The following is a 19,526-nucleotide window of genomic DNA, read 5'->3' as shown; positions in this document are numbered from 1 at the left end:
AGGTGCTGTGTTCTACTTCAACAGTTGGCCAAGTGGGAGAACTTTAATACTGCATAGGATTTAGTGTTATACCTTGTAAACAGGGAATATGTGATTAATCAATTATGCCAATTATCCCGGTTCTCCTGACTGTGAATACTAAACATTTCATTCAGAGACTGACCTAAAGTCCGCTGCAGTCAGAGAGTCTTTCTGCTGAGTTCAATGAGCTGTGGATCATGGCCTTAACTCCTAAATGAAAAGACACTGGAAACACAGTGCCCATTGAGAGGAAGATTCTGCAGAAGGTGGATCTGATTCTTCCCCGATTTACACCAGCTTTGCCTCCTTACCACTTGATTAAAAAAACAACTTTGCAGACCTTCTTCATCCATTATAAGGAAACAAAACAGGTCATATATTCAATTATATTATAATCTTTGCAAGTCTCCCTTAATTAAATTATTTAGGTAGGAAACAAACAAGTCTCCAAGATATTTACATCTTATTTCTAGTGTTGTTCTAGTGATAAGCCTGTAAATAAATGGCTTCTACACCAATGAAGCACATCATCCATTGTCAACATTTAAAACAGTCATTAATCTTAGAAGCAACCTACTTATTATAGGTATTGAAGTGCAGGCAATATGAATGCTTATAAACAGGGGCTTCTTTCATAATTCCCTGCCCTTCGCTCTCAATAATTTAGAGGATTAACCCTTTTACAACAGGGATGGGCAAACTGGTTTTGCCTAATTCCAAGCCTACTAGACATCATGGGTTCGAAAATCTGACTTGAACTTAAATGTTATCAGGTTCACATTCTGCTTGGAAACAATACTGAAAATGAGGGACAGAGAACGAAATCTCAGTCAGAAGAGAATTTAGAAAACAGAACAGGGAGTGGGCAGCATGAAAAAGCAAATAAAAGGTTGTGGGGAGAGAAAGGAAGTGAGGTGGAAGAACAGCTCCAACGAAATAATACCTAGACAGTCTACATAATCCCTAGGTCATCACTTGAGTCAGCATCACTTTTGGAGAGGGATACTTGGACTTTTTTTCTTAGCTATAACAACAAGCACTACTTTTTATTCTTTTTAAGAACTGTGAAGAACATGCTGACAAATTGGAGGCAATGCTGCACAACTTACACTATAATAAGGCTTTGTACACTTTTTTGTCTAAGGACAACAGCGTACTCTGAAAAGCTACGTATAGGCTACTGTTCTGATGGGGAAAATGAGGCACAGAGAGAGGAAGTAACTTGCCCCAGGTCACACAAGTCAGTGCCAGAACTGAGTAAAGTTCTCACCACCAAGCTTCTCTTGCACAGTTCTCAGATATTCTAAGAGATTTGTAAAACCGCAAACAAGACCGGCATGTTCCAAACTGCCAGCTACGTTAGCAGGATGTGTTTATATATACCCGATTTATACAATGCTCTTCCTCCTTACTCACTCCAAATTCCCCATTTCCCTCAGTAAATGGGGTGTGGAAACAAGCACAGCAATAAGGAGGAACTGGGCACCTAATCTGCAGAAGAATTAAACTGGGCTTTCAAGCATCTCTGATAAGCCTTGCTTTTGATTTACTGACTGCTGTAAAGTGACAGACTTTTGAATGAAGAATTTTCTTATGGGGGAGAAAGAAGACTAGGTAAACAGAGAGAGAGTAAGTAAATGGGAAGGGCACAGGGCGGGAGCTCATTAAGTACTTTTAAATCTACTCTTGGTGAACAAGATGCAACAACTGTAATGGAGCAGCTGCTTTCCAGACAGTAATTAAGTGAATCATAGGGCACGTCTACTTGTGCAAATAAGAATGATTAAATTTAATGCACATTAAACTAATTCATGTTAAGTGATTTTTGGCAGGTGTCTACACATGCACAGACTTGGGATTCAAGTTAGTGCTCTTAATACTAAAGTTAGTCCCAAGTCCCTTCAGCCCTGCCATGTGCCCCTGTGGCCACCAAAGGGAGCTCCAGCCTCTGGACACATGGCTGCTAGTACTTGAGAGCCATGTTGAAGCCAGAACCAGCTGCCAGCACTTGGCAGCCATCCTGGAAGCTCTGATCTCTAGCCAGCCCCTTCCCTGCCCAGGAGCCATGTGCCCAGCACAGGGGCAGCATGCACTAGCTCCCTCCATGCCCACCCACACCAGGGCTGCCCCTGCCCCTACCAGCAGTGCCCAGTGCCCCACTGTTCCAGCCTGGCCCCTGTCAGTGACGATCAGAGCCCTGCGCTGCTGTTGGCCATGATGTTGGCCCTGCTGGCCCCTGCAGTGTCCCTCGCCCCCCCATCCAGGTCCCAGGACAGCTGCACACACACCACCAGGGGCCAGGGCACTGGTTGCAGGAGGCCCTGCCCACCCCTTCTTCCTGCATTCCCTGCTCCAGCCCGCCTGCCCCACCGCCCACACCCCCTCCCCTACAGCACAACTCTCAGGACATGCACATGGATGAAACAAAAAAACTTTATTGCCCTCACAACCCCCACCTCCATCCCTCCCATCTCAATAAACACCACCCCTCCACCACCCTTGCCACCCCCAACAATAAAAACCCACTTACAAGAGGCAAACTATATACAGGAAGTAAACTATACACATACTGAAAAATATTTATGATATTTTGGCTGTTCAAGCCCAGAGTGGGAGGCTGTGGGGTGTAGAGGTGGGGCCTAGGGCGCAGTACCCAGGACCCCAGTCTGTGGATATTCCCTTGTGGGTCTGGGGGCTGCAGTGACCCCAGAATGTGGTGGCCCTACAGCGGGGCAGGCCAGGCTTCTGGCAGCACCTGCTACCACGGCTTCACACCCTGCTCCCCGCCTCCTCTTGCAGGCCAAAAACTCTGCTATGCTGCCACCCAGCACCTGGGCTCGGGCACACAGGTCTCCCAGACACCTGGGGCAAGGGGCTGGCTGCACCCCTGCCCTGCCTGTAGGGGGCCACTCTGGGGAGGCCCTACCACCACCACCACTGCACCCCGAGCGTGCCCATGCTGCGTGTGCCCCAGCCACTGCCTGATGGGCTTTTTGTGCAGACTGATGGGTGCCCAAGACACTATGCCCTGCTGTTGCCGATCCTCCTCATGCCCTGGGCACACCTGCACTCCTGGTTCAGGACTATGAGCTACGACGGTGCAGGGGGCAAGCCCAAACTGCTCCACAACCTCTGCCTGGAGGGCTATCTGCTACAGTGCTACACGTCCCTGCCTCCCACTGCCAAGGACATTGCCGCTAGCATCAACACCTTCAGTGTGTGAGAGGCTGCGCCCACCCAGCTGCAGGGACACGGGCTGCTCAATAAGTTCTGAACTGTGTCCTGCCTGTCTGCATGCTGGGGTGAGGGGGACCCAGGGCCAGGGCACTGTGGGCAAACCAGGCAGGGAGCAGCAGTGGGGACTTACCATATGTCCAGGGTTGGTGAGGCTGGGGGCTCAGTGTGGTCCTTCCCATTGGTGACAGCATCCAGCTGCATCCACCGTCCATGGCCCATGGTGTGTGGTGGGCTGGCACCCAGCCAGGGCCCTGCTCCTGGGGAGGAGCTGGCACTACTGGTGGCTGCAGATGGCATGGCCAGTTGCTGCTTGTGCCACAGTCTGGGGCCACTGGCCAGGGCTCCCCCAGCTGCCAGTGGATGCAGCAGCCAGGGAGGAGGATGGGGAAGGGTGCTAAAAGGTCAAGGTTCCCTCTTCCTGTGATGTGTCACCAGAGGCATCAGGACAGGGTGGGGGCTCAGGCGGGCTGCCCCTGCTGGTGGCACTCACAGGGGTGTAGCCTGGGTCCCAGAGCACCAAAATGTGGGACAGCTGCTGCATAAAGGGCATGGATGATCTTCAAAGGCCCAGATGATCTTCATCCAAGGGTGCTGAGGGAATTAGCCAGTGTCATAGCAGAACCACTGGCAAGACTGTTTGAGTACTTGTGGCACTCAGGGCAGGTCCCAGAGGACTAGAAAAGGGCCAATGTGGTCCCTATTTTCAAAACAGGGAAGGGGGAGGACCTGGGCAACTATAGACTAGTTAGTCTCACCTCTATCCTTGGGAAAACCCTTGAAAACATTGTTAAGGATCACATCTGCAGGAGTCCAGCAGGAAAAATAATGCTAAAGGGCAACGCACATGGATTCACAGCAGGTAGATCTTGCCTGACTAACCTTGTTTCTTTTTATGACCAGATCACAAACTGCTTAGATGGAGGAGTTGAGGAAGATGTCATACACTTGGATTTTAAAAAAGCCTTTGATACGGTGTCACATCCCATTCTTATAAAAAAACTAAGAAGCTGTACCTTAGACGATTCCCTGGTCAGGTGGGTGGTGAATTGGCTAATGGGATGCACCCAGAGAGTGGTGGTGGACGGGTCAGTATTGAACTGGAAATCTGTGAGCTGTGGTGTCCGCCAGGGCTCGGTCATCAGGCCAGTGCTGTTCAATATCTTCATCAGTGATTTGGACGAGGACGTGGAGAGCACGCTGTCCAAATTGGCAGACGACACCAAATTATGGGGCAAGGTAGACACATTGGAGGGTAGGGAATGGATCCAGGCAGGAAAGGTGGGCAGAACAAAACAGGATACAGTTAACAAGGATAAATGCAGAGTGCTGCACCTAGGAAGATTACCAACACATACACGGATTGGGGGCTGACCTTCTAAACAGTGCGGCAGCTGGGCAGAAGCCCTGGGAGGATTTCAGGGCTGGGCAAGGGATGCAGCAAGCTGCAGCTCTTTGCAACACTCATCTGTGGCCAAGCAGCAGCTCTGGAGGGGGACAGTCCAGGCAGAGACAGGCTGTGGCCCGTCCAGGAGGGCATATGGGGCCTGCTGGGCTCCTGCACAGAACAGCAGTCTTGTCCTGCTGTGCCTGGTGTGTGCGCCCCAAGGCACAAAGTGGCTGCTTGCTTTTATAGCCTACAGCTAGGGGCTTCTAGGCAGCAGCCCAGCCCTAGGGGAGGAGAGGCGGTCAGCCAGGAGCCCCTGGAGCTGGGTTCAAGCCGGCCACCTAAAGTTAGTGCCGGGTTGCATCCACATGTGCGTTAATGCGCTTTAACTAATTGTGCCTAGATTTGATATCTGAATTTGCAGGTATCAAATTTAGGTGCAGTTAGGCCTAAATTTGCCATTTTTAATGTACATTAAGGGTGCGCATGTGCAGACACACCCATAGACGCACATTTCCAATGTTATCAATTGTTGGCAGTGAATGATCCAAGATTGGTGGAGGGCACATGGACCATCAAGCAGTTTGAGGGGACAGATAAAACAAGTCTTTGCATTGTACCCCTTTATTACGAAGCACCAAGAATTAACATATGGGTTCTTCTGACTTTTTAGCCAATTACTAAAACAAACAAAATCAAAATAATCTAATGCCAAGAGCAGCTATTCAGTTGCAATTTTTGTAATACATGAACAGTATGTAATGGAGACCTTGAATAGCCATGTAAGAGGTGCTTTTCCACAGACCAGCTTTTCTCTAAGCAGAAGTTTCACTATAATCAGAGCTGAAGAGAAAAATTCTGGGATTTCACTGTCCTCCATGTCAACTCAATTCACTCTAGGAATGTGTGTGTGTTTTTAGATAAATACAATAGGTTCCTACAATTTCTCTTCTTTTTAACTTGGTATCAAGGTTAAGATCACCAATGAGTAACGCAGCTCATAAAACGAGTAGTACCTAGAAAATCAGTATGCATGAATTTGTGACACTGCTACTCAGCTTTTATATAACACTTTCATTTCCATCCAGCTAAAGCCATGTCCGCTGAACACAGCTATCAATTTCCATATGCTGCTTTTACTGAAGAGCAAGAAAATACCGAACATGTTTTAAAGTTGGAGCATGCGCTGTGAGTGCTTATTATGTAAACTCCAATAATTGTTTCTCTATTTTGCAAGTTTTTAATCATTGCAAAAAATATTTAATAAAAGATTCTGGAGCCCAATGAAAAGAGCTTTTCACTGGGAAACCTGAACTGAAAAAAGAAAGGAAGTAAAAGCAGAGATACGAATCACGCCAGTTGATGGCACAAAACGAGAGGATGTGTGATGTGGTACAGGAAGTCATTTCCCGATTAAATTTGCCAAATAATGAAGTCAGTTAACCTGGCTAACCAGTGCTGAAGAAATGAAAGGTTATTTTGCTAACTGCGATCCCAGTTTCTAAGCAGATTATTTTCCTATTTCTTTCCATGGAAAAAAACCTTGTTGCAACACAAACATCCAAAAGCTTGAGATGATCCTAAATGATCTGGAAGGCATTTTTTCAGCAATATCTACTCATGACCTCAGCCGTGTTTCAAAAGGAGCGAAGGGCCACACTGCCGATACAGCTAAATGCCCAGGCCTTCCACTCGTCTCCCTGGGAGTTTCGGGAGGCTCAGTACTTCTGAGAATCAAGTCATAATTCATTTCTAAAGACACTGCCATTCCTCACAGTCATGGAAGGGAAGGCGAATCCCCTGGAAAGTTTGCAGGATATTATACCAGTCCAGGTTTTGCTTAATTCTCACTCCTAAAGGGGCAATGCCGGATGGTGAATATAGACATAAAAAACATTTGCAGCAAGACTCCTTCCCACTGCCTTGGCAGCATAAAGAGGCCTGAACGTGGAATTTACATTCCCTTTACAGCACTGTAAAGTGACCCTCATGGACATGAGAATCAGACCCTTCATCTTTCATTTTAACGCAGCTGTTTACAAAGAGAGAAAGCAAGGCAGACCTTAACAGAAAACCCTGCAAAATTCTTTTCCATGCTTGGCATAGAGTAAAAGCCCTCCTGTTTATGGGGACAAATATAGTCCTCTCAAAGACAGGAATGACCCCAGCTAACACGTGTGGTTCACAATGTCCAGAACTTCTGAAAGATCAATAGGGAAAGCATATGGGTTCTGGTACCATGACCGCAGGAGACAGCCTGTCCCTTAAAGGAAGTACAAGCAAGGAAATATATACTTACCAGCATTCAAATATTATAAACGGGGGAGACAACACACCTAAGAACTTCGGAAAACAACTGGACGAGGAGAAGCCCAGGACAAATTAATTTGGGATTTACAAAAATGAGACTCTCGCTCCTCTCATTAAAAACATACATACAACGTGCAACGAAGTAAAGGACAGGGATAAGAGTCATAATTTAAAAAGCCAATGTCATGGACTTTGTTCCTTGTAAGCCCTGAAACATTTTTGTGCACGTGAGTTTGCAGGATTTAAAACTCTGCAAACCCAAGCTGCAGTCATTTTCAGGCTCTTGCTCGACTGCCAGTTACTTATCTAAACTTTAACAGAGAGAAGTATAGTTACAATAACTCTTGTTAAGAGATGTCAAAACTAGACCCAAATGCTGCAATATTTACGTTACACATCAAAGATGTTTAATTCCAGACAACAAAAAACTGGTTTAATGAAAATTGTAAAAAAAAAAAAGCCGAGTATCAAAAAAACCTTTTGTTTCAACACAGCTTAAAGGTAGGTGTTAAACTATTTTATAACGATGCACTTTAAAATGTTTCCAGTTAAGAGATAACTAAAATTGACTCATTCGGGCCCTGATCCAACTCCTACTTAATTGGCTTCAGTGGGAGTTGGATCTGGCCATAAGTCAATCTAAATAAAATAATCCATCAATTGTTCTTCACCCGTCTCAAACTCCCTCCCATCATTTGTGATTGCTCTATAATCTACTGCAATAAAGTAAAACCAACTCTTCCAGTTCCCAGCACAGTCTCCAACTGCTCAACTGAGAAACCTATTATCAAATGATTTCAAACAAGTCTGCGAATGGAAAGCAAAGCAAGTCGAAAGAGCAACACTCCACAGTGATTTCAAATCCTTTCTGCCACCTTCACTTCAAGTATCATCTCCTCCAGCACTCAGTGCTCAGAAAATTAAGATATATTGCTAGGGAACCTGTGAGTGGAAATTTTGAACCCAAATGGAAGAGTAAAAGTAGAGTAGCCTTTTGTCCTCCATTAGCCATTGTTATTTTTCACCGTATAGTGTATTCCATTAATATGCCATTCTTTCAGTGAGATTTTTTGCATCTTGAACTGATTTTCTCCAATACACAAAAATAACAGCAAACCCCAGCACACAGTCTTCCTAATGCATTTAATTGCAGCTTTGCATGGTGTATCTGAAAACCCTGTTGATCCTGTCCAGGGAATTACCTTTTTAGCCTGCCTGATACCTTCAAAGACCTCTTCTGTATTATCACAAACACATCACATTCATTTCACCGGCTTGAGGAACACCTCCTTAAGGGGCCCATCTTCGAGCAGCTGTTAAAGACGGGTTTCTTGTGTGTGCAGGCACATTAGGCAGTTGTATACTAGCGTTAGAAATGACCTCCCATGTCTATAAAGAATAGAAACCTGTTCCCATGTTTGTCTGAATTCTAAGAATATCTGATAACATTTATTTTAGGCCAAACTCTAAGTGTAAGCTGGTATAGCCTGAAATACACTGTAAACTGGTGTAAACTGGTATAGCCTGAAATCAATTGATTTGTGTCTGTTGAAGATCTGGCCTTAATGCTTTGCTTTTTTCCCATGTTTCATCTGGAATATAAAATATTCAATTGTTTTGTTAAGATGGGGATCCCTAAAATGCTTCAGTCCGAGGGGAAAATATTTACAGAAAAATTGCATTGAACACTACTTTTTATTTTGAAAAATACCCTAGAAAATAGCAGAATAATTTTATTGGAAACGTGTTTCAGATGTATGAATCAGTCATTCTAATCCTTACTCACTAGAATCAACTAGTTAGTTCCTTAAGTAAGAAATAATCGTGACTGTAAGAACTTGCAAGATAAGACCCAAGCGCACACACAACACGCACAATTGCATTCTACGTCAATCCTTCGGATGCTCTTCCTAGCCTCAAAAATAAAGACACATTTGAAATTTTTCCACTGAAACTTCTTCATAAAATTTTCTCTTCCCTGTGCAGAAAGTTATGAAGAAATGAGTATTTTGCCCCAAATACCTGGGGTTTCAAAGAAAAAAAAATGACACCCAAAAAAGGGGAATATTTTGTTTGCAAATTTCGTTTTCTGAAAAAGAACCTAAATCATTTCAAAGAAAAATGTTGACAAACGCATTTTTTGCTTCAATCAAAATGTATCCTGCGGTGGGGAACAAGAATCATTTTATACCAGCTCTAATATTCCTGCTCTTGTGGCAAAACTAGCATTGCCTTCTCTGGTAGCAGATGCCCGTTACTGGATTATACACACGTCAAGAGTAGCATTAGATCTGCAGAGATACGTCCCAAATAAATGCTATGATGGCCAAAAGAAAAGGCAGCTGGAGCTTTTGCCTTAGCAAGATATGGAACTGCCTCTTCATGCAATGCATGTTGAAGCAGAAGAGAGGAATCGACACAATCAAGCAATGACACGTCTTCGGAGATAAACAGCTTGGCCCTGCTGAAGCTATCACTTGTGCTAATGTATCCAAGAGCAGAATCAGACCCTCCGCAGGTGCACTGCCAATACGTAACATCCACTTACTAGGTGTTTACGTGGGTTCATCCCTATGGGGTATGAGCACCTGTACACAAGGTTTGTAACCGATTACCCAGAGATCTTCACAGCCGCGTTCTGCCCGTGGCAGATAATAGAAATGACACCAGAGATGGAACAGAATGTAAAGGTTATGAGAGGAAGATAGAAAATATTAAATATCTCTGGTGTGAGTCTAGGCCCCAACACTTTGCTTTTTCAAAAGTATTGTTAAAAGAAAATTTCTTAGTTTATTTTGTGGACACTGATGAAAGCTTCTCAGCTGGATTCTCCCCGACGGTTTTCAATCATGCTCAAAAATCATTTAGAAGGAAAAAACAGACACCAGGAATCCACATCCAATATCCTCCAGGACAGAAATCCTGACGTGACATCCATCACCGTGACAGGCAGTACCTAAGCCTACGCAAAGATTTTCAGTGCCTCTCAAAGACACTGAAAGTCACAAAGGCAAAATCAGGAATCCGTTCCTACCATCCGTTCATAGCATTACTGCTATGGCAGCACCAGCCTTTGAGATTAAAATCCTACCCAAGGATAGGCCCCAATTGTATTCCACCCCCAGCATTCACAAACCGCATTGCTTTCCTCCTCTACACTGAAGAGCATTCTTTTACAGGACCTCAGCATCGGCATCAAATCAAATTCTGCGCTCATAGGAACGAACGTGAATATGCAACAACTCCACTGGAATTAAGATCCAGCAATGAAGACACTGCAGTTGCTTTAGAATCACACTGATGAAATGAAAGCCAAATCTGCCCTTGTGTGGGTACAAGTATTGTTTAACCTCTTAATGTATTGTTAGTGGTGTATGAATATGCTGAGTGTCTCATCGAAGCATCTTTTGAGTTATTCTGTTGACCAAAATAAAAACAAGTAATAAGCTCACCCATCACACAGCCCCACTGCTACAAACAGAGGCTTCATATCAATGTGTTTGAATATACAGGGTCAGTCCCCTTCAACATCAGTTTAGAGTTTGAAGTAGTTTCTTTTGAGTCTAGAAGTTGCCAGCCTCTCCTGTCTTTTGCCTTTAGAGTATATGTATGTTACAAAGCATTGCTTATGTCCTGCTGTCTTCTGTTTGCAGTAGAAAGTATTGGTAGATGATTATTTATTTCTTTTGATTGAAATAAGTTATCTATGCAAGGCAGCTTATGCCCTAATGCATTGTTAATGTAACAATATAATCCCCAGGGTATTAAAATAATCACTCAGAAAAGAAGTTTATTGTGTGCTGCTTTTTTTTTCCTTCTAAAGTTAGCAAAAAGCTGCGTCCAGATCCTGTCCCCTGCAATCTAACTACGCAGACTTAAACAGCAGTAATGCGGTGCTTGAGCACCTTGTAATCCTTCCCGATGAGGGAGGGAACTGCTATTATCCCCTTTGTACACATGGAGAATGAAAGCACAGGGAAAGTAAAAGCAAAATTTGTCAAAGTGACCAAGTGAATTAGGAACCTAAGTTCCATTTTAAACAAATTTATTATTTAGGCACTTAGGAGACTAAGTCTGGTTTTCAAAAGTGACTTAGGAGTCCAACGCCCACTTACTTTCACTGAAAGTTAGGCTTCTAAGTCATTAACAGTGCTTTGAAAAATTGGCTCTTTAGTTTCTTGCTCAAGATTATGCAGTCTGTGAAAAAACAGAGAAGTGAACCCAAATCACCAGAGTCCCAAGCTGATGTTGTAAGCATTGGCCCTTACATCCTCAGTGATGCAACAGGAGCAGGAACAGACACTGTGTGTGTATCTACACCTGAAATTAATGTGACGTGATAAACTCTGGAGCTGTTTGCACTGGAGTCAACTGCTCCCAGGTGCAGCTTCTGCATGTGCACCTGGGACAGCAGCAATTTGACCCAGGACTGAGCAGCCCCGGGCTGGCAGCAGGCTCAGGAGGTCAGCCCCGGGCTGTGGGTGGTGGCAATGGGCGAAGGGGCTAGCTGGGGCACAAGAGCACTAAAGTGTGGAGCTATGCAGCAGGCAGCCCCCGTACTTTAGCAACCTCATACTCCAGCCAGCCCCTGTCACCGTCTACACGTGCATTTCAGCGGAGTAAGTAACTATGCCGTAAGATAGCACTGTCCCCGACAGTACTATCTTACAGTGGAGCTAATTAATTTACTGCACCCTAATACCAGTGCATGTGTAGACAGTGGGTGCATCTACACGTTCATTTATGTGCAGTAGTTACTGTGTATTTAGCTTAGTACTTGTTTAATTAACTACTAGCTAAATGCCCAGTATAGTTACTGCGCAGGAGCACGGGTGCATGGGTTTTTTTGTGATGCTTACTGTTCAGTAACTTAATAACGCTGCACAGTAGCATACTAGCATGGTTTTTGCCTGGCACCCTACTGTTCAGTGTTATTAGGCTACTGCATATTACGCGTCTCATGTAGACGTGTCCAGTGTTGCTTTATTGCAGAGCTGATTAGTTAACTCCTCAGTAAAGCACACATGTACATGCACTCTGTGATACTAATTAACAAGACATTTCATGCACTACTTCGAGAGCAGAATTAACACTAGCCAGTCTGCGAGATGTAACTTGGTAGTTATGCCTGATCACTTATTTTTCACTTCCTCCCTCTATTCCTCCCTACGTTGGGAGAAAAGTGAAATACACGTCCAATTACGTCAGTGTTGTGTTTCATGCAGTTTTGTCTTTCCTTAATAATAATCTTCAAGAGGAGACTGACCTCGCTGGGGGTTACGTGACCCCAGTTGCCTTTCCTGCCTGATGCAGGGGGCTGGACCCAATGATCTTGAGAGGCTCTTTCCAGCCCCTTGCAATGTATGAATCTATAATAATGAATACATTCCATAATTTCAGAAAAATTCATTAGGAGGAAAGAAGAGGACGCTGTAGTTGTCACTGTGCTCTGTGAGCTTGATCCCTTAGTAAACACACAGAAACAAATCTCTTTTTGCCATAACCTCACGAGCTGACTGCAAGCTTCAAATACATACCTGATCAAAACACACCCTGGTTTCAAAGGGATTTTTTTCTGGGTAATAATTAGAGACCCTATATATTTATTTGACGATGGTCAGTGAAATGGTTCACTCAAAACAGTGCCTTGTTTTGTTTGCTGTGTACTCCTTGCTTCCTAAATTAAGTCCCTGGGCCTACGTTTGAGACCCTCCTGCACTGAAGACAGAAGCACTACAGATACGCTCATTCTGTAGCACACATCCTACCCTTCTCTACTTTATACCAGCCCCTAAATCAATCACAAAGTAAGTCGCATGCTGAAATGCTCTGTATCGTATCACACCATCAGTTTTCAAGCATGGTGCCCACCTGTTTTCAATGGTTCTTCTTTTTTTGAAGAAACATAAAGAAAAGAACAGCAAGGAGGTATGGACTTACCGGCCGTGTAAAAATCTTGGCTCACTGATATCTGTGCTTATTGTTCACGCTGTGACATAAAATGATATATTTTAGATCTCCTTTGTAATGCTTACTCATATTTAACCACAACCAGACTGAACTTGGATTGCTCCCTACCTCTAAGTTTTACAGAAAATATCATGGCCCAATTTTCTCTACCCTTGATGTATTTGACACTGTTTTGTTTCATGCAGTTTTGGCTTTCCTTAATTATTATAATGTATAAGCCAGCCAAAGAGATGCAACTGTGAAATTCAATTGCATTTCCAAATTTTAGGCAGTTTCATATTTGAAGTTACTGCAACTGGGCCTTTTTGGTCAGTCTCGTTAAAAAGAAAAAGGGTATTTGCAAACGTCTGTCCCTGATCTGGCACTGAATCTCAACTAATATCAAAGACAAAATGCATTCAAGCCTGGAATGCTGGCTCAGGCCTGTCACTAAATATTTAATTATTGTTATCATTAACCAACTTGTTATATTCATTCATATGGCACCTTTTGGCATTTGGCACTTTGTTAATTAGGCATTAGAATATGTAAAACAACGTCTGGGTGCACTGTAAAACATGCCAAGCAATTTGGGGCCCGACCAAACTGTTCCAGACTGAGACAGCTCTGCTGAAGGCAATACACCAATTTGCACTAGGTGAAGATCTGGCCTTGGCTTGATATAATTAAATCAGTCCTTTTTCCTGCCAAGGTTGAATTGACGCTAGACAAAAAGAATTTTATCTTAGACGATTTTGACAAAGCTGAAACTTTTCTTAGGTCATAGCTGACTAAAATACTGAACGGCAGAGTGATACAAGATATGTATGGTTCAGGAGGGAATCTCATGGCAAAGTCCAGCTTTGCTGATTTCCAGAACAAAATTTTGACATACTGGCTTATTTCACTGTATATTAACCTTAACGTCTTATAACCTCCCTCCACCATAATCTATTTCTTGACGAACCTTATTCTTTTGATCTTGAACTCTTGGTAGCTGACTATTAATACAGTGATCCTGGAGGCTTGAGAAAATTCAAAAGGAAAAAACGTAACTCAGAAAAAAAATAAAGTTACTATTTCTCATTACGATTAGCCATCGAGCAATTAATCTTTTACTGCTCTTTGTAAACCAAACCCAACAGGTAAAATACGTCTTTAGAAGATTTATTGTCTTGCTTTCATCTCTGTACAAATATATATTTAAAATCTATATTAATATTTTATATTTAAATATTTGTTCTTGTTCTTGGGTCTCTTATAAATATAAATGTTGGATCTGACAGAATTGGCTGAAATTTGCACCTGTCATTCTTTGGTGCTAGATAATAAGAACGAGTATTTAAGTTTGTCCCTGGTTTTTACTGCTGGACAAATACATTTGTATTGCACTTTTGTGACGGCAATTCAATCCCAGCTGAAGATGCATGACTGACAGGAGATTTGGTGTACTCAGGTGGAAATTAGTCTGGTAGAAGGTATTACTCACAATTTTACATTTGTTTTATTTAAATGGATTAATACAGCTGTTACGTTTCAGATAATAGGCTTTGGGTGGAAGGGGATCTCATTTTCCTCCACACTTTGATACACGCACTGTATCCATTCCCCTTTCCTTTCCCACAGGTCCCTGGTCTCCCCCAGGATCCCCGTAACAGTATCCGTTCAATTTAAAGAAAAAGGTCCAGCTAGGCATTAGCCCAAAAGAAATGGTTTCCACCACTATTTTAAATAGCATCCCAGATCAAATTCAAAGCAGAGCTAGCCAGTCCGCTCCAAACTGGACCTCAAGGAATTCCACATTGTTCTGTGGTTGCTGATATAAAAACTGAGCTGTTTTAAGACATCATAAATCTACGTTCTCCCCGTGTTTTCCTAAAAAGTTGACAACCCTGATTGAAGTTCAGAAATATCAACGCTCCCACATTAATCTACAAGCCCATAACTTCCCATAGGCATCACCATTTGCAGATATCACTTATGTTTGATCCACGCTGAAAAACAATGTCACTGAAGGAAGTAGCTCAATTAGCTTTGAGGTGACGAAACCCTCTCTTCTCTGGGACAGACGAAAATCAACTCTTCCAATCTCTAACAGATTTTACATTAGAAACCCCTACTTCTTAAGTTTCAGACCATCAAAATATATTCCCGCCCCTACTCAAGTGAATGAAAATCATTATTTCACTAGGAGCAAGACAAAGTCATCTTTGAAAATAAAGTGTCCTATTGATATTGATATTGGTATTGGTATTGATCCGGGGTGGGGATGAATAAAAAAAAATCCAAACCATCAAAAGACCATGAATGATTCAAAAGTTGCGGGGTTTAAACTATTCCGAGATAGCTAAATCCCCACTAGCACACATGTCGTCGTACAGATACAAGTGTACATACCAGTATTCTTATTTTGGTATGGGCAAGCAAATGAACAATTCGTGTAAGGCACTTTTACACAAGTAAAACTACCCTGATATTGCAGTGGTCTGTATTAGTACAGAAAAAAAAATTATAACCCTAACTGAAGGAGTTATCCTAGTACAACGCCTGTGTAGATTACCCCCAAGCCCCATTGTTTCTCAATGGGACTCGGGCTTCTCAAGCGCCTGGGTATTTTAGAAAAAAATCTGCAAACTCAGATGAGCAAGAGCACACAGCTTGGGAGAGGTGTGCAATGCCATGATACACTGACTGGGAGCCCTGCCTAATATCCTCCCCTGGAAGTGGTGAAGTGGTTCTTTTTAACCCGACAAACTCAAGGAATCTGGACAGTTTAGAGAGGATTTATGAGACAAATCAATTCATTGCTGATAGTTAGTATCAGGCTATTATCAAGAAAGAGGCACTCTAGCATTTTGTTTTCAAGTACTGACCGCCCTGGGTAAAGATGATAACGTATCTGTAGTTCGATCCAAGAAACCGGTCTACTGCTAATGTCTAAACTTTGAGTATACTTCAGCTGTAAGAGATGTGGCCTTGAGGGGGCTGAGTTTAATGATCAAAATCCAGATAAAAAAGCCAAGCACAACAAACGGGGCAGAACAAATACAGGCTCATTCGAACGTGTTTTTACTTTTGTGTGAAAAATTGCAGATAGGACTTTTGATAATTGATTCCTGTTTGGTTCTGTTCTATTGGAAAGAATGTTTTAAGGTTTCTTTCCCCTTTAAATCACACAACTACAGACCCCAGCCATAGAAAAACTTTTATCTTTGAAACAATTTTACTCAGCTAGCTGTTGCAATATACGGAAAAGCCTTTCAGTGAAGAATCGGTGATATTCTTATCATCTGAGATTTAAGAACTTTAAAAAAAGACGGCACTAGAGAAAGAGAGGTTTTTAGATTTTTTTTTTTTTTTTTTTTACATTTTTTCCTTAATGGAATAAATAATTTTCTGTCTTTGAATATGGTGAATCTGAATCCGCCTAGGCGTCTTGGGCTTCATTCTCTACACTAGAACGCTCTCGCTGACTCGCATCAACAGGTGCCAGAATTTATGATTTTACAGGAAATTTCAGAGTAAAGACAGAGTCCTTTTACAGGTATCCCCTCCTCACTAAAGAGGAGTTTCACTAAGGGCCTAACCAAGCCCTTTGAAATCAGGAAGCACATTCCCATTGACTTCAATGGGCTTTGGAGCAAACCCTGTGGACATTCTTCCCAAGCACAATTTCTACCCGTCTTTTTGTGATGCATTGGCACCATTTGGGACTTTTATGCTTTGTTGTATTCTATGGCTAGCTCTTTTTATTCCAGTTCTCCTGCACATGTTAACTTTTGAGCACAGCAAAAGAAAAAAAGCAACTCCGTTTGGTTTCTAGACCTTTGTAAGATTTCTTTTCCAATGAAAAAGTGGCAAGGTTGGCGACCGCTGCAGCTTAAATTCAAGACAGATCCCGCTCAGCCCAAGGAAGGACCTCTTAGAAATGATAAAGGCATATCAGACCCCGTTATGGACTGCCTCCCAGAAGAAAAGACAGTCACTTCTTTGGCCAAGGCAAGAGCTTTCAGACAAATTCATACAGCCGTGCAAAGTAATTAATTACTTATTATTTCAAGCATTTCCGAGGCCACTGCCTCTGTAATAGCCGGACAAACTTTACACGTTTTAGATTAAGAGCCATCACAAAAAGGCAAAAGGAGGACTGAATATACCAGATTTTTCTTGAGGAACTACAGTGTAAAGAGACAAAGGAAACTAGATGAAATACCACAATGCTATCTTCCGCTTACATGTGTTGCCTGGATGGGGGTTTATTTTTATTGGTTTGTTTTCTGTGCTTTTTCTTCAGACTTTCAGCTTTTTTCATGTTTCTGGGTTCTCTATTTCTCGGCCCGTGACAGAATTTTTTTCTCTTACACTAATAGGCTTCCCATGACCTAACACATGTCAGGTTTGAACTGTAACTATAAACCTCCTTGAGACTCCCAATTTGAAAGCACTGACTATTGTAGGAACTTTTCTTATGTTTTTAATTCCATCAGCAAATGGCTCCCAGTGCTAACGACACTGCATGTAAGAAATTTCCATCTGCCCAGCTGTGGCACTGGTTGGATGAATTTGGGGCAAGCAGTACAATCACTAGGGCAGCTTCGCAGAATTTCTCACGAGCAAGAAAAGATCGGTGGGACATGCATGTGTCACTGATAGTATCGCCCTTGATCAGCTGCTCAATCCCTGCAGTTTATTATCAGTTTTTATCTTCTTGTAAAACCAAGGTTTTCCATACCTGGCACAGAATCGGCTATTGAAAAGTACTTCTTCTTGGTGATAATAAGCAAGCGATGAATGATAGTTAAGTCGCCCACCAAAAATATATATATTAAAAAGCACTGAAGCAGAAGAGCAGTGAAATCTTGTTTTGTAGTGCTGCTACTTGTACAGCTCTGTGTGTTACTGGATGGGGGGGACGGGTGTTTGCAATTGTTTTCTTTTACGATGTCCCTTTCCTTATGCCACCAAATTTTCTTCCAGTGAAAAATCTTTACTATGACTGAAGTCCGTGAGGAATTTGCCACTGACTACTATGAACAGCATTGGGCCCCCTATGAGGAAACGTGGCGTGCTGCGTGCATCGGGAACTACTTGGGACTCCCCCTCTGCTTTTGCTATGAGCAAAGCTGCGCTTTGTAAACCAAAGTGAGAGATCGGCTGCAAACGTCCTCTGGCCAGCACAGTCACCAGCCCTTGATTTCCCCGTCAGAAATGCGCCAGCAGTTGTTTTAAAAGAGACAAGAGAAGTCACGCAGAAACCAGTAGGAGGAAATGCGTCCAAAATACAAAGTGCACCGTATTCGTTCACCCTCCCTCTGAAAGCAGGCCGCTCACCCTCTTTCCTGGGCTTTACACCCCCCTTCAGACCCTGCGCAGCCTAAATAGCTGCGTCTGAAGACTACACAACTCCGTCATCTTACTTAAATCAAGCTTTACACCCGCTTAATGTTAGTAGTGTCAGTGAGGTGGCTCTTCATTTGGGCCCAGGTAAAGGAGGCAGCCAGCTCTGGGCCCTAAACAGAGCTCCCGGCTCCTTTGGTGGGAACCTCTTGTTCGGTTTCCCGGGGCTTTGTACCTCAGCTTGCCGGGAACGGGCCGCTTAAAAGTAGCGACAGCCGCTGGTGTCCCTGACTGGCCGGTCTGCCCATCAAACCCCGCCAGGCGTGAGCCCCCGCGCCGCACGCGTGCCCGCGGCCAGGCTTACCCGCGCAGGAGTGCCGCGGCTCGGGCCGCACGAGGAGGGACGGGCACACGGAGTAGAGGGAAAGTTTCTCGAAGTAGTCGCAGGTCTCCTTGGACAGGATCTCGTCGATCATGAAAGTCTTGTAGCGCCGCCTGGCTGCCTTGAGCGGCCCGGGGGCGCTGAGCCGCAGCTCGGCGCGGCAGTGCATGGCGCCGCCGCCGCCGCCGCCGCCGCCGCCCGCCCGGCCCGCAGCCCTGCTCGGCCGGGGCGGCCCGGGGTCGCGGCCGGCTCTGCCCCGCGCGCCGCCGCCGCCGCCTACATCCGCGCGGCCGCCGGCACCGCCGCCTTTTCAGCGCCGCGCGGCTGTCACTCAGCCGCGGCCGCGGGGAGGATCCCTCCGCAGCCCCGCGCGCGCTTTGCTCCGCGCCCGCGCGGGCGGGGACAGCGGCGGGGCCGCCCCGGCGCCGGGTCCCCCCCCGGGGGGGGGTGTGGGGGGCGGCTTCCGCTGCTCGCGGCTCCTTCTCGTCCGCGGCGCCTTTCCCCCCTGCTGTGAACTTCCTCCTGTGCCACCTCGGGGGGCTGGTGACGGCCAGCTCCGGATCTGCAGAGCCCGGCAACTTCTGCGGGGGCGAGCTGCCTCGCCGCAGCGCGGGGGCCCGCGTGTCCCCGCACCTGCGGCCCCTCCCGCGGCGGCCCTGCGCTAACTTGAGACTTGTTTCAAGTTTTCCTCCCACATTTCGCTTGTTTTCGGGACCGGGTTGCCCGGCGGATAGTGCCCCTTCCGACTCGGTGGAGGAGGAGTAGGAGCGAGCGGATACGCGCGGGCTTCCCCGTTAGAAAAGCCGGAATAAAAACAACGCGCGACAGAAACCGCGCTCGTTTCCTTTAAACAAGGACCGATTTTGCCAAAAGGCTAGCTAGGGGATTTAGTGTCCTGGTCGTTAC

General features: G+C 44.7%; 1 protein-coding gene across 1 annotated transcript in view; it reads right to left on the bottom strand.

Annotated features, from left to right (window-relative positions):
* The window catches only part of BARX2 (BARX homeobox 2), a 47,561-nt gene extending 28,536 nt beyond the window's left edge, over positions 1-19,025 (bottom strand). The window contains exon 1 of the mRNA XM_090027489.1: positions 18,603-19,025. Coding sequence (XP_089883615.1) covers positions 18,603-18,789 — 187 coding nt within the window. The 5' untranslated portion in view covers positions 18,790-19,025. The remainder of the gene's footprint in view (positions 1-18,602) is intronic.
* Between the last annotated feature and the right edge of the window lie 501 nt (positions 19,026-19,526).

Source organism: Crocodylus siamensis, chromosome 14 (genome assembly GCF_052110815.1).
Source record: "Crocodylus siamensis isolate JL-2025a chromosome 14, ASM5211081v1, whole genome shotgun sequence".
NCBI classification, from domain to species: domain Eukaryota; kingdom Metazoa; phylum Chordata; order Crocodylia; family Crocodylidae; genus Crocodylus; species Crocodylus siamensis.
The sequence above is the reverse complement of the archived record's forward strand: the minus strand, read 5'-3'. Positions and strand labels throughout refer to the sequence as shown.